Raw genomic sequence first — 16,104 nt, forward strand, 5'->3', positions numbered from 1 at the left:
TAACAGCCACTTACCATTTATTGTTACACATTTACTGTTGTTATGTAAGTAGTACAGAAACAGCGCTGTATGTCCATTTCTCTGTCAAAAATAGGAAAACAAAAGGTAGATGGAGAAAACCGTGTGCTATAGGAGAAATGGAAGAGAGACTGTTATGTGGAGTTCCCCTGACTGAAATGATCTGCCGTTCTTATTATTTATTTAATTGCATGAAATAATTGAACATCACACTGATAACTGGTTACCTAAGGGTAGGAGGATTATAATTAATTTTAATTTTTCAAATTCCATACATGTATATATATGTTCAGACACCCTGTTAATGCCTGATTGAGGGAGCCCTGGGCAGCTGGTAGAATGCAGGGGCGTTTTCTTGGCTGAGAATGAAGACCGAGAAAGTACAAAAGTGAAAAAGTTAAATATCACTTTTTCCATGTGGAAATTTGTAGCTTTTTCTTTCTTTCTTTCTTTTCTTTTTTTTTTTTTTTTTGTTGTTGTTGTTGTTGTTTAGTTTGTGGACACATGGATTATAAGTGGAGCACTTTTTAGGGGAAAACATGTTTCCATATAGGTTCAAATTCTGTATATAAATATATTGTTGCCATTTGTTTTGCAGATTGTGGGATTACTGATATGCTTTCCTAAGCCGCAAAAAAGTTGAAGATGTCTAAATACTTAACGGCTTTGACAGTGACCACCCTTGTCGGTGTGGCTGTCGGGGGGTTTGTCCTGTGGAAGGGCATCCGGTGCCGGAGGAGCAAAGCGAGCCTTGACCCCTGGCAACGGCGGAGGCAGCAGCAAGCCCCAGGCAGGAGGGAGCAGCCCCCTCCAGCAGACGACCAGCTGCACTGCGGTGCCCCCAGAGCCTCATGGGAGGAGAAGATTCTCGAAGCAAAGGTGGTGACTGTGTCTCACGAGGCAGAGTGGGACCACATCGAGCCATTGCTTAGGAGTGAGTTAGAAGATCTCCCAGTACTTGGAATTGACTGTGAGTGGGTAAGTTAAAGAGCAAAAATAAACCATGTAAATCTTTTCTGCTTTTCTAACTAGGGACCTTGAATAGTCAAGTAGAGGATAAGACTAAAGGAGAATTAGCTTGTTCTCAACTAGCTCATAAATAGAATTTAGCAGACGGAGAAGCTGCTTCTCTCGTCAGGAGAGGAGAGTGCTTAAAATCATGGGTTCTGGAGTGAGACAGATCTGTCCGAGTCCCATTTTGACCGCTTATTCTGTGAACTCAGACAAGCTACTTACCTTCTCAGAGGCTCATGAACTTGTTTGTCATAGGACTGTAATGGTAGCTCCCTCCCAGGGCTTTTCAAAGGAGTCAAATAGATAAGCCCTATAAAGGGTTCAGCATGATTTTCACATATAGCAAGTACTCATTAAATATTAGCTACTATTAATATTTTAAATAGTATTTTCATAAGGATGCCATGGAGAAGTTAGTTAAGGAAGTCTATTTAAATGGGAATTATTACACAAAGTAGCATTTAAAGAGATAACATTAAAATCTGAAATACTGTTTGCTCTCAGCCAGGTACTTTACTGTTTGTTTGCAGCATCTCATTTAATTTCCACAGTAAATCCCGTGTGGGAAGGTTCTGTTGTTACCTTCACTTTACAGATAGGAGATGGGAGGCATAAAAAGGTAATCGCCGTTTGAGCCCAGGGCTTTCCTAACCATCTGGTTCGTTTTTCTAATAGGTCTTCTTCGGGGAGAGTCGTTACATAGTTGTGATGAGGATCACAGGGTGCGTCTGTTCCTCTGTCATTCTGATTCACGGAGTGAACTTTAATCTCCTTGAAACAGAAGATATTACATAATTATAAATAAATCATAGTTATCATTCCTTGTTGATGTATGTCTTACCCGACATATGTCTTTTGGATGTGTAGAATATGGCCTACGGCCAGGAAGTGTAATCAGAAGAGGCCCTAAGTAGAATAGCTGCCACCAAATCGGGTCCCAGATTTGGTAAGAGGTCAGCCAGATGCCAGGGATGACCACGAACGAGAACACTTGACAGCGTCCAGAAGGGTGTAGTAGTCACCCAAGACCTTACGCCTGCTCAAGGGATTTCATCGTATCAGCAACAATAGTTGTTTCTGCCAGTGAGCATGGGTCATCAGGACAGCATTGGACACCTCTGGTCGATTCTGTGTACGAAATTCTATCATTTTAGAAATAGTCCAACAATAATAGAAGAAAACATCACTAAACAGTGAGCTGTAGTAGATTAGGAACATTCACTTTTGCCAAGCGCCTTGATTTTCTAACTAAATGAAGTATAACTGCAGCCGCAGGGTAGTCTGAAGTGAGTGGTTAGTAACAGCGGTTGATTTAATAATGTTTAATTACTGTAGCAGAGATGTGGATAAGTTAAAGTGGCAAATAACCCCAAACCCACTTCATTTTGGCTTTGGATAAGTATTGAATTCATGCTGGATGCCACATCTTCAGGTGTGATTGCATTTCCCTGTTTGCTGCCACAGAAAAGCTTTATGAAGAAAATGATTCTTCCTTGGTGTCGCCATTCTTCCATTTCCCTTTCTCTTTCTAAAAAAATTTTTGTTTTAAATGTTTATTTATTTTTGACAGAGAGGGAAACAGAGCATGAGTGGGGGAGGGGCAGAGAGAGAGGGAGACACAGAATCGGAAGCAGGCTCCAGGCTCTGAGCCATCAGCACAGAGCCCAATGCGGGACTCAAACTCACCAACTGTGAGATCATGATGTGAGCCGAAGTCGGATGCTTAACCGACTGAGCCACTCAGGTGCCCCTCCCTTTCTCTTTTATTCACTTTTGTGTGCTTGTATAGTTGACATTTTTGTTCTTGTCTAATACAGTGAGTATTTGTTTGGATTTACCAAAATGTTTACCTTTTTCTTTGCTCATTTTTTCCTTAGGATCATTTTCTTTAAGGTCATTCTTAGAAGTTTATGTCTTCAAAGCTCATTAAACTAGTTGTCATTGTTCTTGTTTTGAAAGTGTCTTTAGTTTGCTCTTAAGCTTGAAAGAAAGGTATTTTACTGGATACAAAATTCTAGCATGGCAATTTATCATCATTTTCAAGACAGTATTCCATTGTCTTCTGGCTTCTGTTGTTGCTGTTTAAAATGACTATCAGTCTAAGTGTTGATTCTTTGTGGGTAATCTAACTTTCTGTAGCTCCTTTTAAGATCTACACTTTGAGTTTGTGGTCCTGAAGATTCAGTATGATGAGGCTAAGTGTTCTTTCTGTATTACCAACATGGGATTCTGAGAGATAGATAGAAATGAGGATTGATATCTTCTATCAATTTTTATTTATTATTAGTAGTATTTTTTAAAGAAGTCATTGCATTTTATTTCTTTTTTTTAAAGCTTATTTATTTATTTTTGAGAAAGACAGAGAATATGTGTGTGAGTGGGGAAGGGGCAGAAGGAGAGGGAGAGAGGATCCCAAGCAGGCTCCATGCCATCAGTGTGTAGCCCGACACGGGGTTCGAACCCACGAACGGTGAGATTCACCTCTGAAATTGAGAGTCGGACACTCAACCGCCTGAGCCACCCAGGTGCCCCTCTTTTATCAATTTTTGAATTCTCTTTGCAGATTGTCTTTACCCTGTTTGTTCTTCTCTCCACCTCCACCCCCCCCCCTTTTCTTTCTCATCTTCTCCCTCCTCTTCCTTCTTTCTTGCTGTAATTTGATCAGCTCTATTCTCAACTTTTTATGTTATCCTACATATCTGGTAATCTCTTTTATATTTAACATATTGTAGTCTCTATGGATTCATTCTGCGCGGTTTCTTTAGGTCCCTTTTACAGTCCCCTTTTTCTTTATTTAGTTTTGTCTAATCTGTTTTACTTGCCCCTGAAGTCTTTTTTTTTAACCTTTTTATTGTAAAATAAAACACATCAAGAAAAGTGCCTGAACCGAAAATAGCTAAATGATTTATCTAAAGAGAACAGCTGTGTAACTAGAAACTAGGTCAGGAAATAGAAGATTGCTAGTACCCCAGAAGCTCCGCTTATAATCATTGTCCCCCAACAGTTATCATTATCCTGATTTTATAGTATTTACATTCTTGTTTTTCTTTATACTTTTACTACTCATGCATGCATCCCTAAGCACTGTAATTTGGATTTGCCTGCTTTTTAAATTTAATATATGTGAAACTGTAGAGTATGTATTCTTTTGTGTCTGACTTCTTTTGCTCAACATTGTGAGATTTATCTATGGTATGTGTGACTGTGACTCTTTGCCATATAGTAATCCCTTGTATAAATATATCATGATTCACTTCATCCATTCTAATATTGATGGGCATTTGAGTTTGTGGTTTGGAGCTCTTACAAATAATGTTGCAGTAAATTTATGGACACAATATTATTGGGCATACGTATCTAGGAGTGGAGTCCTACATCTTAGAATTGTGTGTATGTTTAACTTACATGGATAATACCAAACTGTTTGCCAAGGAGGTTTTAACTAATATACCCTCCGGTCAGTATTGTATGAGTGTAGCCATTGTTCGGCTGTTTTCAGAAGTGGTTATACTGATTTAACCTCCCACCAAGCCTGTCTTTGTCTGTATCTTGTCAACAGTTGGTACTGTCAGATTTTTATTTTTAATTTTTGTTTATTTTTTGGTACTGCCATATTTTTATTTTTATTTATTTGGGACTGTCAGATTATTTACTTTTTTTACTAAGCCATTTTTTAATGTCTCTTTATTTTTAGAGAGAGTGCATGCATGCACAAGTCAGGGAGGAGCAGGAGAGAGATGGAGAGAGAGAATGGCAAGCAGGCTCTGTGCTGTTAGCCCAGAGCCTGACATGGGGCTCCATCCCACAAGCTGTAAGATCATGACCTGAGCCAAAATCAAGAGTCTGACACTTACCTGACTGTGCCACCCAGGCACCCCCACGTCTTCTTTTTCCATTCATCAGTTGATGGGCACTTGGGCTGATTCCATAATTTGGTTATTGTAGATAATGCTGCTATAAACATTGGGGTGCATGTATCCCTTTGAATTAGTATTTTTGTATTCTTTGTGTACTGCAGTTGCTGGATTATAGGGTAGTTCTATTTTTAACTTTTTTGAGGACCTCCATACTGTTTTCCAGAGTGGCTGCATTGGTTTGCATTCCCATCCACAGTGCAAGAGGGTTCCCCTTTCTCCACATCCCCTTTCTCCACAAGCCACCGTGCCTGTTGTCTCTTGTGTTGTTGATTTTAGCATTCTGATGGGTGTGAGATGGTATCTCATTGTAGTTTTGGTTTGCATTCCCCTAATGATGAGTGACATTGATCATCTTTTCATGTGTCTGTTGGCTATGTGTAAAAAATGTCTATTCGTATCTTCTGCCCATTTTTAAATTGGATTATTTGTGTTTTGGGTGCTGAGTTTGTAAGTTCTTGATGTATTTTGGAATCTAACCCTTTATCAGATATGTCATTTGCAAATATCTTTTCCCATTCAGTAGGTTGCCGTTTAGTTTTGTTGATAATTTCCTTTGCTGTACTATAAAGTTTTAATTTATTTAATTTATTTTATTTTTTGATTGAGCATCTTTTTACATTTTATTGATCATTTAGATATCTCTAAGTGGCAAGTCTCTTGCCCCTTTTTCTTTGATTTGTCTTTTTCTTACTGATCTATTATAGGAGTTCTTTTTATATTCTGGGTATGAATCCTTTGTGAGTTAAATGTATACCTTGAATGTTTTCTCCCATTCTGTAAATTGCCTTTACATTATTATTTTTTTAAGATTGTATTTAAAAAAAAATTTTTTTTTAATTTTTATTTGTGAGAGAGAGTGTGAGCGGGGGAGGGGTAGAGAGAGAGGGGGACAGAGGATCTGAAGTGGACTCTGTGCTGACTGCAGGAAGCCTACTGCGGGGCTCGAACTCACAAACCGTGAGATCGTGACCTGAGCTGAAGCCGGGAGCTCAACCAACTGAGCCACCTAGGCACCCCTTAAGAATGTATTTTTAAGTAATCTCCACACCCAGCATGGGGCTCGAACTCATCACCCCATGATCAAGAGTTGCATGCTCTACCAACCGAGCCAGTCAAGCACCCCGCCTTTACATTCTTTTTAATATTATCTTTTGATGATCAGAAGATCTGTATGGTACAGTTTAAGAAGTCTTATCCTATTCCTATGCATAAAGATATTTCCTGTATTATTTTCTTGGAGTTTTATGGCATTAATCTCGCACATTTAGATTTATGATTCACCTGAAATTCATTGTGTGTGGGGGTGGGGCTGCGAGGTAGGGTCAAGTTTTATTTTTCCCTCATATGGATATCCACTTGTCCTACCTAGTACCATAAATTGAAAAGATAAACCTTTCCTCACTGCTCAGCAATGCCTCTTTACCTCAGAACATATTATCTGTATGAATAGATCTGTTTATGGGCTCTCTAATAGTCTGTTTTCCTATTCTTGCACCAGTGATCACAAACTATCTTAGTTACTGTTGTTTTATCATGACTCCTGATACCTAGGACAGTGATACTTGCTATCTTGTTCTTTTTCCAGAATGTCTTCATCTTAGTCCTTTGCATTTCCTTATACATTTTAAAACCTGCTTTTCAGGTTCTACAAAAAAAATTCTTGATATTTTGATTGAGATTGTATTGGCATCAGTAGATCAATCTGTGGGGAATTAACTTCTTAGAATATTGAGTTTTATAACCTAGGAATATTTATTTAGATCTCTAATTTCTCTTAAAAATCAGTAGTTTTCTGTGATTTTAAAAATTCTGTTATAAATGAAACCTTTAAAATTTTTTTGTGTTTCTGGTATACGGAAATGCAGTTGATTTTTATATATTTCTCTTCTATTAAGGACCCTTACTAAACTCATTAATTCAAATTACTTGTAGATTCTTTTGGATTTTTGTGTACACTCTTATATCATTTGAGAAGTGACCATTTTCTTTCTTTCCAGTCCTTACACCTTTTGTTTCTTTTCTTACCTTACTGTACTGACTAGGATCACAGTGTAAGTAGAAGTGGTGACAGTAGGCATCCCTGACTCATTCCCTATCCCAAAATGACAGCTTTCAGAGGTGCCTAGGTGGCTCAGTCAGTTAAGCATCCGACTTCGGCTCAGGTCATGATCTCACGGTTTGTGAGTTCGAGCCCTGCATCAGGCTCCCTGTTGTCTGCACAGAACCTGCTTTGAATCCTTTGTCCCCCTCTCTCTCTGGCGGTCCCCCACACTTGCTCTTTCTCTTTCAAAAATAAGTAAACATTAAAAAAAATTAAAAGACTAAATAAATAAATTTTTAAAAATGACAGCTTTCAACATTTTCACGTTGAATACGATATGTGCCATGTTCGGCAATGCCGATGTTTGTCTGTAGATCCCTTTACCAGATTAAATACATTGAATTCTATTCTTGGTTTGTTAAGAGTTGTTTTTTTCTCTTCATTATGAACAGTTGTTGAATTTTATCAAGTACTTTTCTGTATTTCTTGAGATGACTATGTAGTTTTTCTCCTTTATTCTGTTTTTGTGGTGAAATACATTGGTGTTTTAATTTCTGGAGTAAATCCAGGTTGGTCCTGATGTCTTTATTCTTTTTATACATTGCTGAATTCATTTTGCTAATGCATTTTAGAGGATTTTTTTAAAACTATGTTCATGAGAGTGATATTGGCTTATAATTTTCTTTTCTAGAAATGACCCTGTCTGATTTTGAGTAAAAGTTATATTGGCCTCACACAACAAGTTAATGTTGTGTTCTCTGGAAGAGTTTCTATATGATTTCATTCTTTTTTGGGCACCTAAGTGGCTCAGTCAGTTAAGCGTCTGACTTGATTTCAGCTCAGGTTGTGATCTCACAGTGGTGAGACCAAGCCCTTTGTTGGGTTCCATGATGAGCATGGAACCTGCTAAAAATTCTCTCTGCGGGGCGCCTGAGTGGCTCAGTCGGTTAAGTGTCCGACTTCGGCTCAGGTCATGATCTCATGGTTCATGAGTTCAAGCCCCGCGTCGGGCTCTGTGCTGACAGCCCAGAGCCTGGAGCCTGCTTTCGATTCTGTGTCTCCCTCTCTCTCTGACCCTCCCCCCATTCATGCTCTGTCTCTCTCTGTCTCAAAAATAAATAAACATTAAAAAAAATTTTTAATAAAATAAAATAAAATAAATAAATAAAAATTCTCTCTGCTTCTCCCCATCCCCTGCTTGCATGCATGCTCTCTCTCTTTCTCTCAAAAAAAAAAAAAAAAAAGATTGTCATTCTTTTTTCCTTAAATATTTGATTAGGATCTACTGGTAAAGCCATCTGCAGTTATTTTTTTTTAAGGGAAGTGTTTGAATTATGGATATCATTTTTAATAGTTTTGGGGCTCTTCAAATTTTCTATTTCTTCGTGTCTTTAAAAAAAAATTGTTTATTTATTTATTAAGTAAGTAATCTCCACATCCAACACGGGACTTGAACTCACAACCCTGAGATCCAGAGTGGCATGCTTTCCAACTGAGCTAGCCACGTGGCCCGTCTTCATGTCTGTTTTGATAAATTATATTTTTCATCAGAATCTGCTTTCAAATTTTAAAATTATGAGCATAAACATGTTTATAATATCTTCAGGTTTTTTTTCCCCAATAAGAAGGATATGTAGAGTTGGCTTCTTTTTCCTTCTTGACATCATTTATTTATGCTTCTCTCTTTTTTCTTGATTACTCCTTCTGTGAGCTTATCAATTTTATTAGTCTTTTCAAAGAATCAACTTCTCACTTTGTTGATCTTCTTTATTGTATGTTTGTGTTTTATTTCATTGATTTCTGCTCTTTCTCTCATTTTTTTCTTCTACTCGCTTGGGTATAATTTGTTCTCCATTTATTCCTCAAACTACTTTATTATTTTTTTTTTAATTTTTTTTTCAACGTTTTTTATTTATTTTTGGGACAGAGAGAGACAGAGCATGAATGGGGGAGGGGCAGAGAGAGAGGGAGACACAGAATCGGAAACAGGCTCCAGGCTCCGAGCCATCAGCCCAGAGCCTGACGCGGGGCTCGAACTCATGGACCGCGAGATCGTGACCTGGCTGAAGTCGGACGCTTAACCGACTGCACCACCCAGGCGCCCCTCCTCAAACTACTTTAATCTGACTTCCTACTATACTACTCCACTGAAACTGATCAAGTTGATGGCTTTCTTGTTTTCGAATCCAGTGGACACTTATTTAATAATCCAGTGTTATTCCAGCTGTCAAAAGCACCTGCACAGTTCTTGCATAAGACATTCTTCTTGGCTTTTGTGTCTTCATACTTTTCTGTCTCCTATCAATATCGTTCTTTCCTCTTTTCCTTCTTTTTTTTTTTTAATTTAATTTAATGTATTTTTATTTATTATTATTTTTAAAAATTTACATCCAAGTTAGTTAGCATATAGTGCAACAGTGATTTCAGGGGTAGATTCCTTGATTCCCCCTTACCCATTTAGCTCATCCCCCCTCCCACAACCCCTCCAGTAGCCCTCTGTTCTCTGTATTTAAGAGTCTCTTATGTTTTGTCCCCCTCCCTGTTTTTATATTATTTTTGCTTCCCTTCTCTTATGTTCATCTGTTCTGTGTCTTAAAGTCCTCATATGAGTGAAGTCGTATAATATTTGTCTTTCTCTGACTAATTTCGCTTAGCATAATACCCTCTAGTTCCATCCACGTAGTTGCAAATGGCAAGATTTCATTCTTTTTGATTGCCGAGTAATACTCCCTTATATATATGTACCACATCTTCTTTATCCATTCATCCATCGATGGACATTTGGGCTCTTTCCATGTTTTGGCTATTGTTGATAGTGCCGCTATAAACATGGGGGTGCATGTGCCCCTTCGAAACAGCACACCTATATCCTTTGGATAAATACCTAGTAGTGCAGTTGCTGGGTCGTAGGGTAATTCTATTTTTAATTTTTTGAGGAACCTCCATACTGTTTTCCAGAGTGGCTGTACCAGCTTGCATTCCCACCAGCAGTGCAAAAGAGATTCTCTTTCTCCGCATCCTTGCCAACATCTGTTGTTGCCTGAGTTGTTAATGTTAGTCATTCTGACAGGTGTGAGGTGGTATCTCATTGTGGTTTTGATTTGTAGTTCCCTGATGATGAGTGATGTTGAGCATTTTTTCATATGTTGGCTGGCCATCTGGATATCTTTGGAGAAGTGCCTATTCATGTCTTTTGCCCATTTCTTCACTGGATTATTTGTTTTTTGGGTGTTGAGTTTGGTAAGTTCTTTATAGATGTTGGATACTAACCCTTTATCCGATATGTTGTTTGCAGATATCTTCTCCCATTCCATCGGTTGCCTTTTAGTTTTGCTGATTGTTTCCCTCGCTGTGCAGAAGCTTTTTATTTTGATGAGATCCCAATAGTTCATTTTTGCTTTTGTTTCCCTTGCCTCCAGAGACGTGTTGAGTAAGAAGTTGCTCCGGCTGAGGTCAAAGAGGTTTTTGCCTGCTTTCTCCTCAAGGATTTTGATGGCTTCCTGTCTTACGTTTAGGTCTTTGATCCATTTTGAGTTTATTTTTGTGTATGGTGTAAGAAAATGGTGCAGGTTCATTTTTCTGCAGGTCGCCATCCAGTTTTCCCAGCACCACTTGCTGAAGAGACTGTCTTTATTCCACTGGATATTCTTTCCTGCTTTGTCAAAGATGAGTTGGCCATATGCTTGTGGGTCCATTTCTGGGTTCTCTATTCTGTTTCATTGATCTGAGTGTCTGTTTTTGTGCCAAATGTATATTTATTTTTGAGAGAGAGAGTGCAAGCAGGGGAGGGGCAGAGAAAGAGGGAGACACAGAATCCGAAGCAGGCTCCATCCAGGCTCTGAGCTGTCAGCACAGAGCCCAATGTGGGGCTTGAACCCATGAACCATGAGATCATGACCTGAGCTGAAGTCAGACGCTTAACCCACCGAACCAGCCAGGCGCCCCTAAAGAGATTTTTTTAAAATAGACTTTTTAATAGTGTGAATTTTACTAATTTTTAAAATTTGGTACAAGTTTTTAAATATGTGGAAACCAAAATAATGGTAATATTAAACATGTCTGGGGATCAACAGATGTGTCCATGGACCACAAATTTATGTCCTCTAATCAACATTCTTTTCTTAAGTGATCTCGTCTGCCTTATAGCTTTAAATACCATTGACATGCTGATGACTCTTAAAATTAGAACTCTAGCCTTTTATGTCCACCTGTCTACTTGGCATCTTCCCTTCAAAGGCTAATAGTCATCTCAAACTTACCATGTTCCCAACAGAACTTTTGAGTTTTCTTCCCAAACCAGTATTATCCTTAGTCTTCTCTACCTTTAAGATGAAAGTCAGGGAGACATTCTCCCCACTAAGGGCTGACCAACAGAAATGATAAGATTGAAAATCAGACACAAACAGGCAATTATGGTATGCTCAGTTTCTTCAGTGGCAACATATGTAGAAATTCATAGAAATGGTTGTGGAAATAACATAGCATTCTACCAGATAGAGGTATGGGTTTCCAGATCCCCCTGAATTACTCATGGTAATATATAATTATATGTAAATCACATGTACAAAATGAGGTTTCTGCCATGTTTGAGAAGCCAAAAGATGCCTTTCTCTTGGGAAGGTGGGGATGGACATGTTAAATATCTTTCTGGCCCCTGGCTCCTGCCTGATGTTTTCTAGAGTCTCTAGCTACAGATGTCGTCGCTCGATGGATACAAGTAGTGCGATGGCGCACTAGAGATTGAATGAAGTGAAGGTCGTTTTCCAAAGAGCATTGTTCTACAGGCCCAGGCTTCAAGCCTGCTGGAGGTCTACATCCTTTTCCTTACTATTAACCCTTTTCTGGTAGTACTTCCTAGTGCTGTCTCCAGAATAGATGTTGCATCCATGTACTTCTCTGCCTCTCCTCTGCTTCCTCCCTAGCCTAAGCTTCAAGGGTCTCTTCTGTAGACCTTTGTGGTACCCTCCTGAGTTGCCTCCCAGCTTGGACTCTTGTGCACCTACGGTCCCCGCACCCTGTATGGTAACCAAAGTGAACTTTTAAAAATGAAAATCAGATCATGTCAGTCCTCTGCTTAAAACCATTTCATTGCTTTCAGTAAAACCGAGATATCTTAATTACTTACGTTTACTTAGGGACTTACATGCTCTGGCCTCTCTCAGCATGTCTGATTTGTCTCCTATTCTCTTCCCACCCTATTTTTTTTTTTTTATCCTCCTATTGTTACTTTCTAGCCTCATTAAGCCTTTATTGTGTCACTTAAACAGGATAAGCTCATTCTTATCTCAAAGCCATGGTCTAAATTTAACTGAAACATAAACTCCACAGACTAAGAATGCTTATTAATCTGTTCAAGCCCAGAAGATGGTCCCAGATCATTCTTTACTCTCTGCTGCCACCATGGGGTCATTTGAAGAATTGTGGGCTTTTCCAGAAAGTTGTACAGCTCTGGACTTTTAAGAATCCTGAAGCCCAAATAGATTATCCACTGGCCCTCAGGAAAGAGACTCTTTAAACCAGTGCTCTCTAAGTGAATCACTGGAATACAGAAAAAGTTTCCATACAAAAATTTTGTCCAAACTTTGATGCTTCATGGCATCATTCATTAAAAGTTTTTACTTTTGTGTATGTTTAATATTATCTGTGACATATTAGTATAGTACTACATGTTTATAATGTATAAATGCATATGTATATATATGTTATGTATGTCACAGACATTTTTATGAGTTGACTAAAGAACACTGGATTAAATAATGCTAATGAAATTTAAATGTGTCTTTTTTTGTTGTTTTATTAAATATAATGTTGGTAAGCCAAGGATTCCATTGTTTTCCATAAGTAGTCAGTGATGTCAAGGCAAAAAGATACTAGGAAGCAAAAGGGGGGAATGTGAGAAATAAAGACTAGATTAGATGTCTTATTCTTTAAGCCAAATTGACTCTGCTAAAAGCATTATTCTTCCAGTGACACATTCCACATAAATTGGGTACCTATTTGAATCATAAACATTTGAATTCCTAGTGGAAAAACTGTATGTGATCCATTGGATCTTAAGCACAATCCCGAAACAGTATTAAAAAGACAACTTACTATCTAGTTATTTATTTAAAGTATTTTAGACAATGGAACACTACTCAAAAGATGTACAGAGATCCAGCCTTAGGAATTTGCAGTGAGTATTATGTCACATTAACAGTGCTAAATATTAGAAGAAGAGATGTATAGCTTTTTCTTGGAGAGTTGGTATATGGAGGAAGGGAATTCTTCACTGATAAAAAGCCACATCTGGATGAATTGTTATAGAACAGGAACCAGTAGTCAAGTTTCTTGTAGGTCTTTTTTGACCTTGGCTAAGCCCTAAGAAATAGACACCTTAGAAGTCAAACTGGCGTGCTTTGTTTGAGGATATGGAAATAACCCTCATTGATAAAGCACTGCCTGAGGAAGGAGATCCCAAGATTTTGTGAGTTGGGCCATGATTTTACTTAGTGAAGTAGAAGTCAAAGACAAGGGCTCTCTGGATTTTGTTTTTAACAGAAGCTCTGTGATCTTAACTATTTCCTTTCTGTGGTTTTGGTAACCTCAACTCTGAAATATCCTACCTCTGATTACTTGTAACACTTTGAGTCACTCCTTTGGTATTTACCATGCAATTTGTGTGGATTGTACCCTACTAATAAGGCTCTAATCCCTAAGGCAGGTTCCATCTGTTACATAACTTCATATCCACGGGGGCACCTGGTACAATGCCTAGCCCTCTGATACATAGCAGTGAGAGAACTGCATTGCCCAGAGCAGCGTTCCCCGCTGTGAATATTTTGGGCGGATGACTGGTTGTCGTGAGAGGCTATCTGGTACCTTGTAGGATATTTGGTAGCATTCTGGCCCCTACCTGTTAGATACTTGTGCACCGGCTCTCCAAGTTGTGACAACCCAAAATTTCTCCAGACATCATCAGATGCCCCTGGGATGTGGGAGGGGGGGTGCAAATGAATCTTGGTTGAGAACTGCCCTTCCAGATTTGGGAATTTGGGTTCTAGTCCTAACTTTGTCATTATCCCTCCTCGTTCAGGCAAACTGCTTCACCTGTAGGTCCTAAATTCCCTGTCCCAAAAAATGAGAAGGATTGGAATTTATTGGATGTTTAACCTGGGTTCAGTGGATAGCTTTAGAGGACTTTTCATTAATGTGAATTTTGCATGTAAATTTTTCTAGGAATGACTTCTTAGCTGTCAGCTCTTTTCTCCAACTTTGAAGTAACTATCCGTTACCTCAAAAAGATTAAAACTAGATCATTTAATATAAAAAGTTATTTCCATCTCTTAAGATATAAGGATCCTAGCTCAGGCTCAGTATGCATTTTTTTTTTTCTTAGTGAACACCATTTGTGATCATAAAATGCTGAGAAAGCACCTTGGGCTACCAGGATTTATTATATTGGCAGGTACCGCTTACTTCTGGTACTGTATTTCCTACCTCTTTTCAAAAACTGGATCTTGAGGCAGTAACGATAAGGTAAATGAGTAGAGTTGCTAGCGTGCGTGTTGGAGAGTCTGGGTAACGAAAAGGGTGTTTATCATTTGGCGCTCTACCTCTTAGACTTCTTTCACTTAGACTTTTAAAGCCAGTATGTTTCACGTGACTCAGCCACCACTCCTCTGTGTCACCATTTATGGACTGCTCACATTTCAGGCTCACATTTGGGGCCCTCAGTAACCTTTGTTTAGGGTGCTGCTTCACAAAGTCCATTGTGCTTGCTGGCATCGGCTCATCCTTCGATTTGAACCAAAATTTGGCCAGCCACTTCCCTTGGGAAGTTAAGGAATTACTTCTTAGACTTTTTCTTGCCAGTTTCATGTTGTACTTGGTGCGGTGGTAGGGTATGAACTGTGGCCCTGTTTTCCTCTTGCAGGTGAATTCGGAAGGCAAAGCCAGTCCCCTGTCACTCCTTCAAATGGCCTCCTCGAGTGGCTTCTGTGTCTTAGTTCGCTTGCCAAAGTTGATCCGTGGCGGAAAAACACTACCAAAAACATTATTGGATATTTTGGCAGATGGCAGTATTTTAAAAGTTGGAGTAGGATCTTCAGAAGATGCCAGCAAGCTGCTGCAGGACTATGGCCTCGTTGTTAAGGGGTGCCTGGACCTCCGGTACCTAGCCATGAGGCAGAGGTATGGTTTGTATGAGTGCTTCGATTCCTGTAGCTGCGGGGCAAATACTTTAGCAAGATTTGTAGATTACTGAAAACGCTAATGAAGCATCTAACATTTTTTAGAAGCCTAGAGGCTTCTGAGATGCATATAAATTTGTGAGGAAGAATTCCAACTTCTGAGAAGACTGCAGTTGTCCACGGTTGGTTTTTTCAGATGAAACATCGATGAGGTGCCCACCATAAGCTACAGGTTGTAAACTGATGGCCCCACCAGCTAAATTAGGACCGCAGGTTTTGTTTTTGTTTTTTTCCCGTATGATATATTTGGGGATTTTTTGTGTAAATCCAGAAGATTTAATGTAAAAGTCTGTATTTTGGACTGCTTTTGAAAGATCAGATGGTTTGACTATGGGAGGTCAAATGGTTCTACATGGTGACAATTGCTGGGGAGCAGTTGGCCTCTTCAGAGGCGCATGTTCTGTTCAATTTGCAGGAGTCCCACCTCTCCCTTTGTAACCCCAACTCATCCTAATAAGCATTTGAGTTTGCAAACCCTGCTTTAGGCCAAAAAATTTGGTAGACCTAATCCTTTACTGGGAGGAGGAGAGATTTCCCTTTTCCTTGGAATTCTTACAGAAATTCTTACAGAATTTCTTACAGTAATTCTTGTAAGAAATACTTACAGAATTTCTTACAGTAATTCTTGTAAGAAATTCTTACAGTTCTTACAGAAATTCCATCCTAACTTTTTTTCTCAGGGAGTCGGAATTACCTTCTCATGTATAATTACAGGTCCTCATTTCAGTAATGTGGAGTGAAGCAGCCTCTCTCCTTGCCTCAGATGACACTGACATTAAAGTTTGGAGGATTTGATAAACTAAGAGGACTGATTAAAATCTCTTTTTATCATAATTTTTCAGCATAAAATGAAATTTTAGTTTAGTATTTTGGCTTATGTAAA

General features: G+C 38.8%; 1 protein-coding gene across 9 annotated transcripts in view; it reads left to right on the forward strand.

Moving 5' to 3' along the window:
* Positions 1 to 16,104, forward strand: part of EXD2 (exonuclease 3'-5' domain containing 2) — an 85,862-nt gene that overhangs the window by 48,003 nt on the left and 21,755 nt on the right. For 8 of the 9 annotated variants that reach the window (XM_042989978.1, XM_042989979.1, XM_042989980.1 and 5 more), the window contains 2 exons: positions 617 to 996; positions 14,906 to 15,162. In XM_042989978.1, the coding sequence (XP_042845912.1) occupies positions 664 to 996; positions 14,906 to 15,162 (590 nt within the window). In that variant the 5' untranslated portion in view covers positions 617 to 663. Of the gene's footprint in view, positions 1 to 616; positions 997 to 14,368; positions 14,438 to 14,905; positions 15,163 to 16,104 lie in introns of those variants that run through there. The other variant, XM_042989985.1, reaches the window with a different exon arrangement.

The sequence above is a fragment of the Panthera tigris genome, chromosome B3, assembly GCF_018350195.1.
Source record: "Panthera tigris isolate Pti1 chromosome B3, P.tigris_Pti1_mat1.1, whole genome shotgun sequence".
Classification (NCBI taxonomy): domain Eukaryota; kingdom Metazoa; phylum Chordata; class Mammalia; order Carnivora; family Felidae; genus Panthera; species Panthera tigris.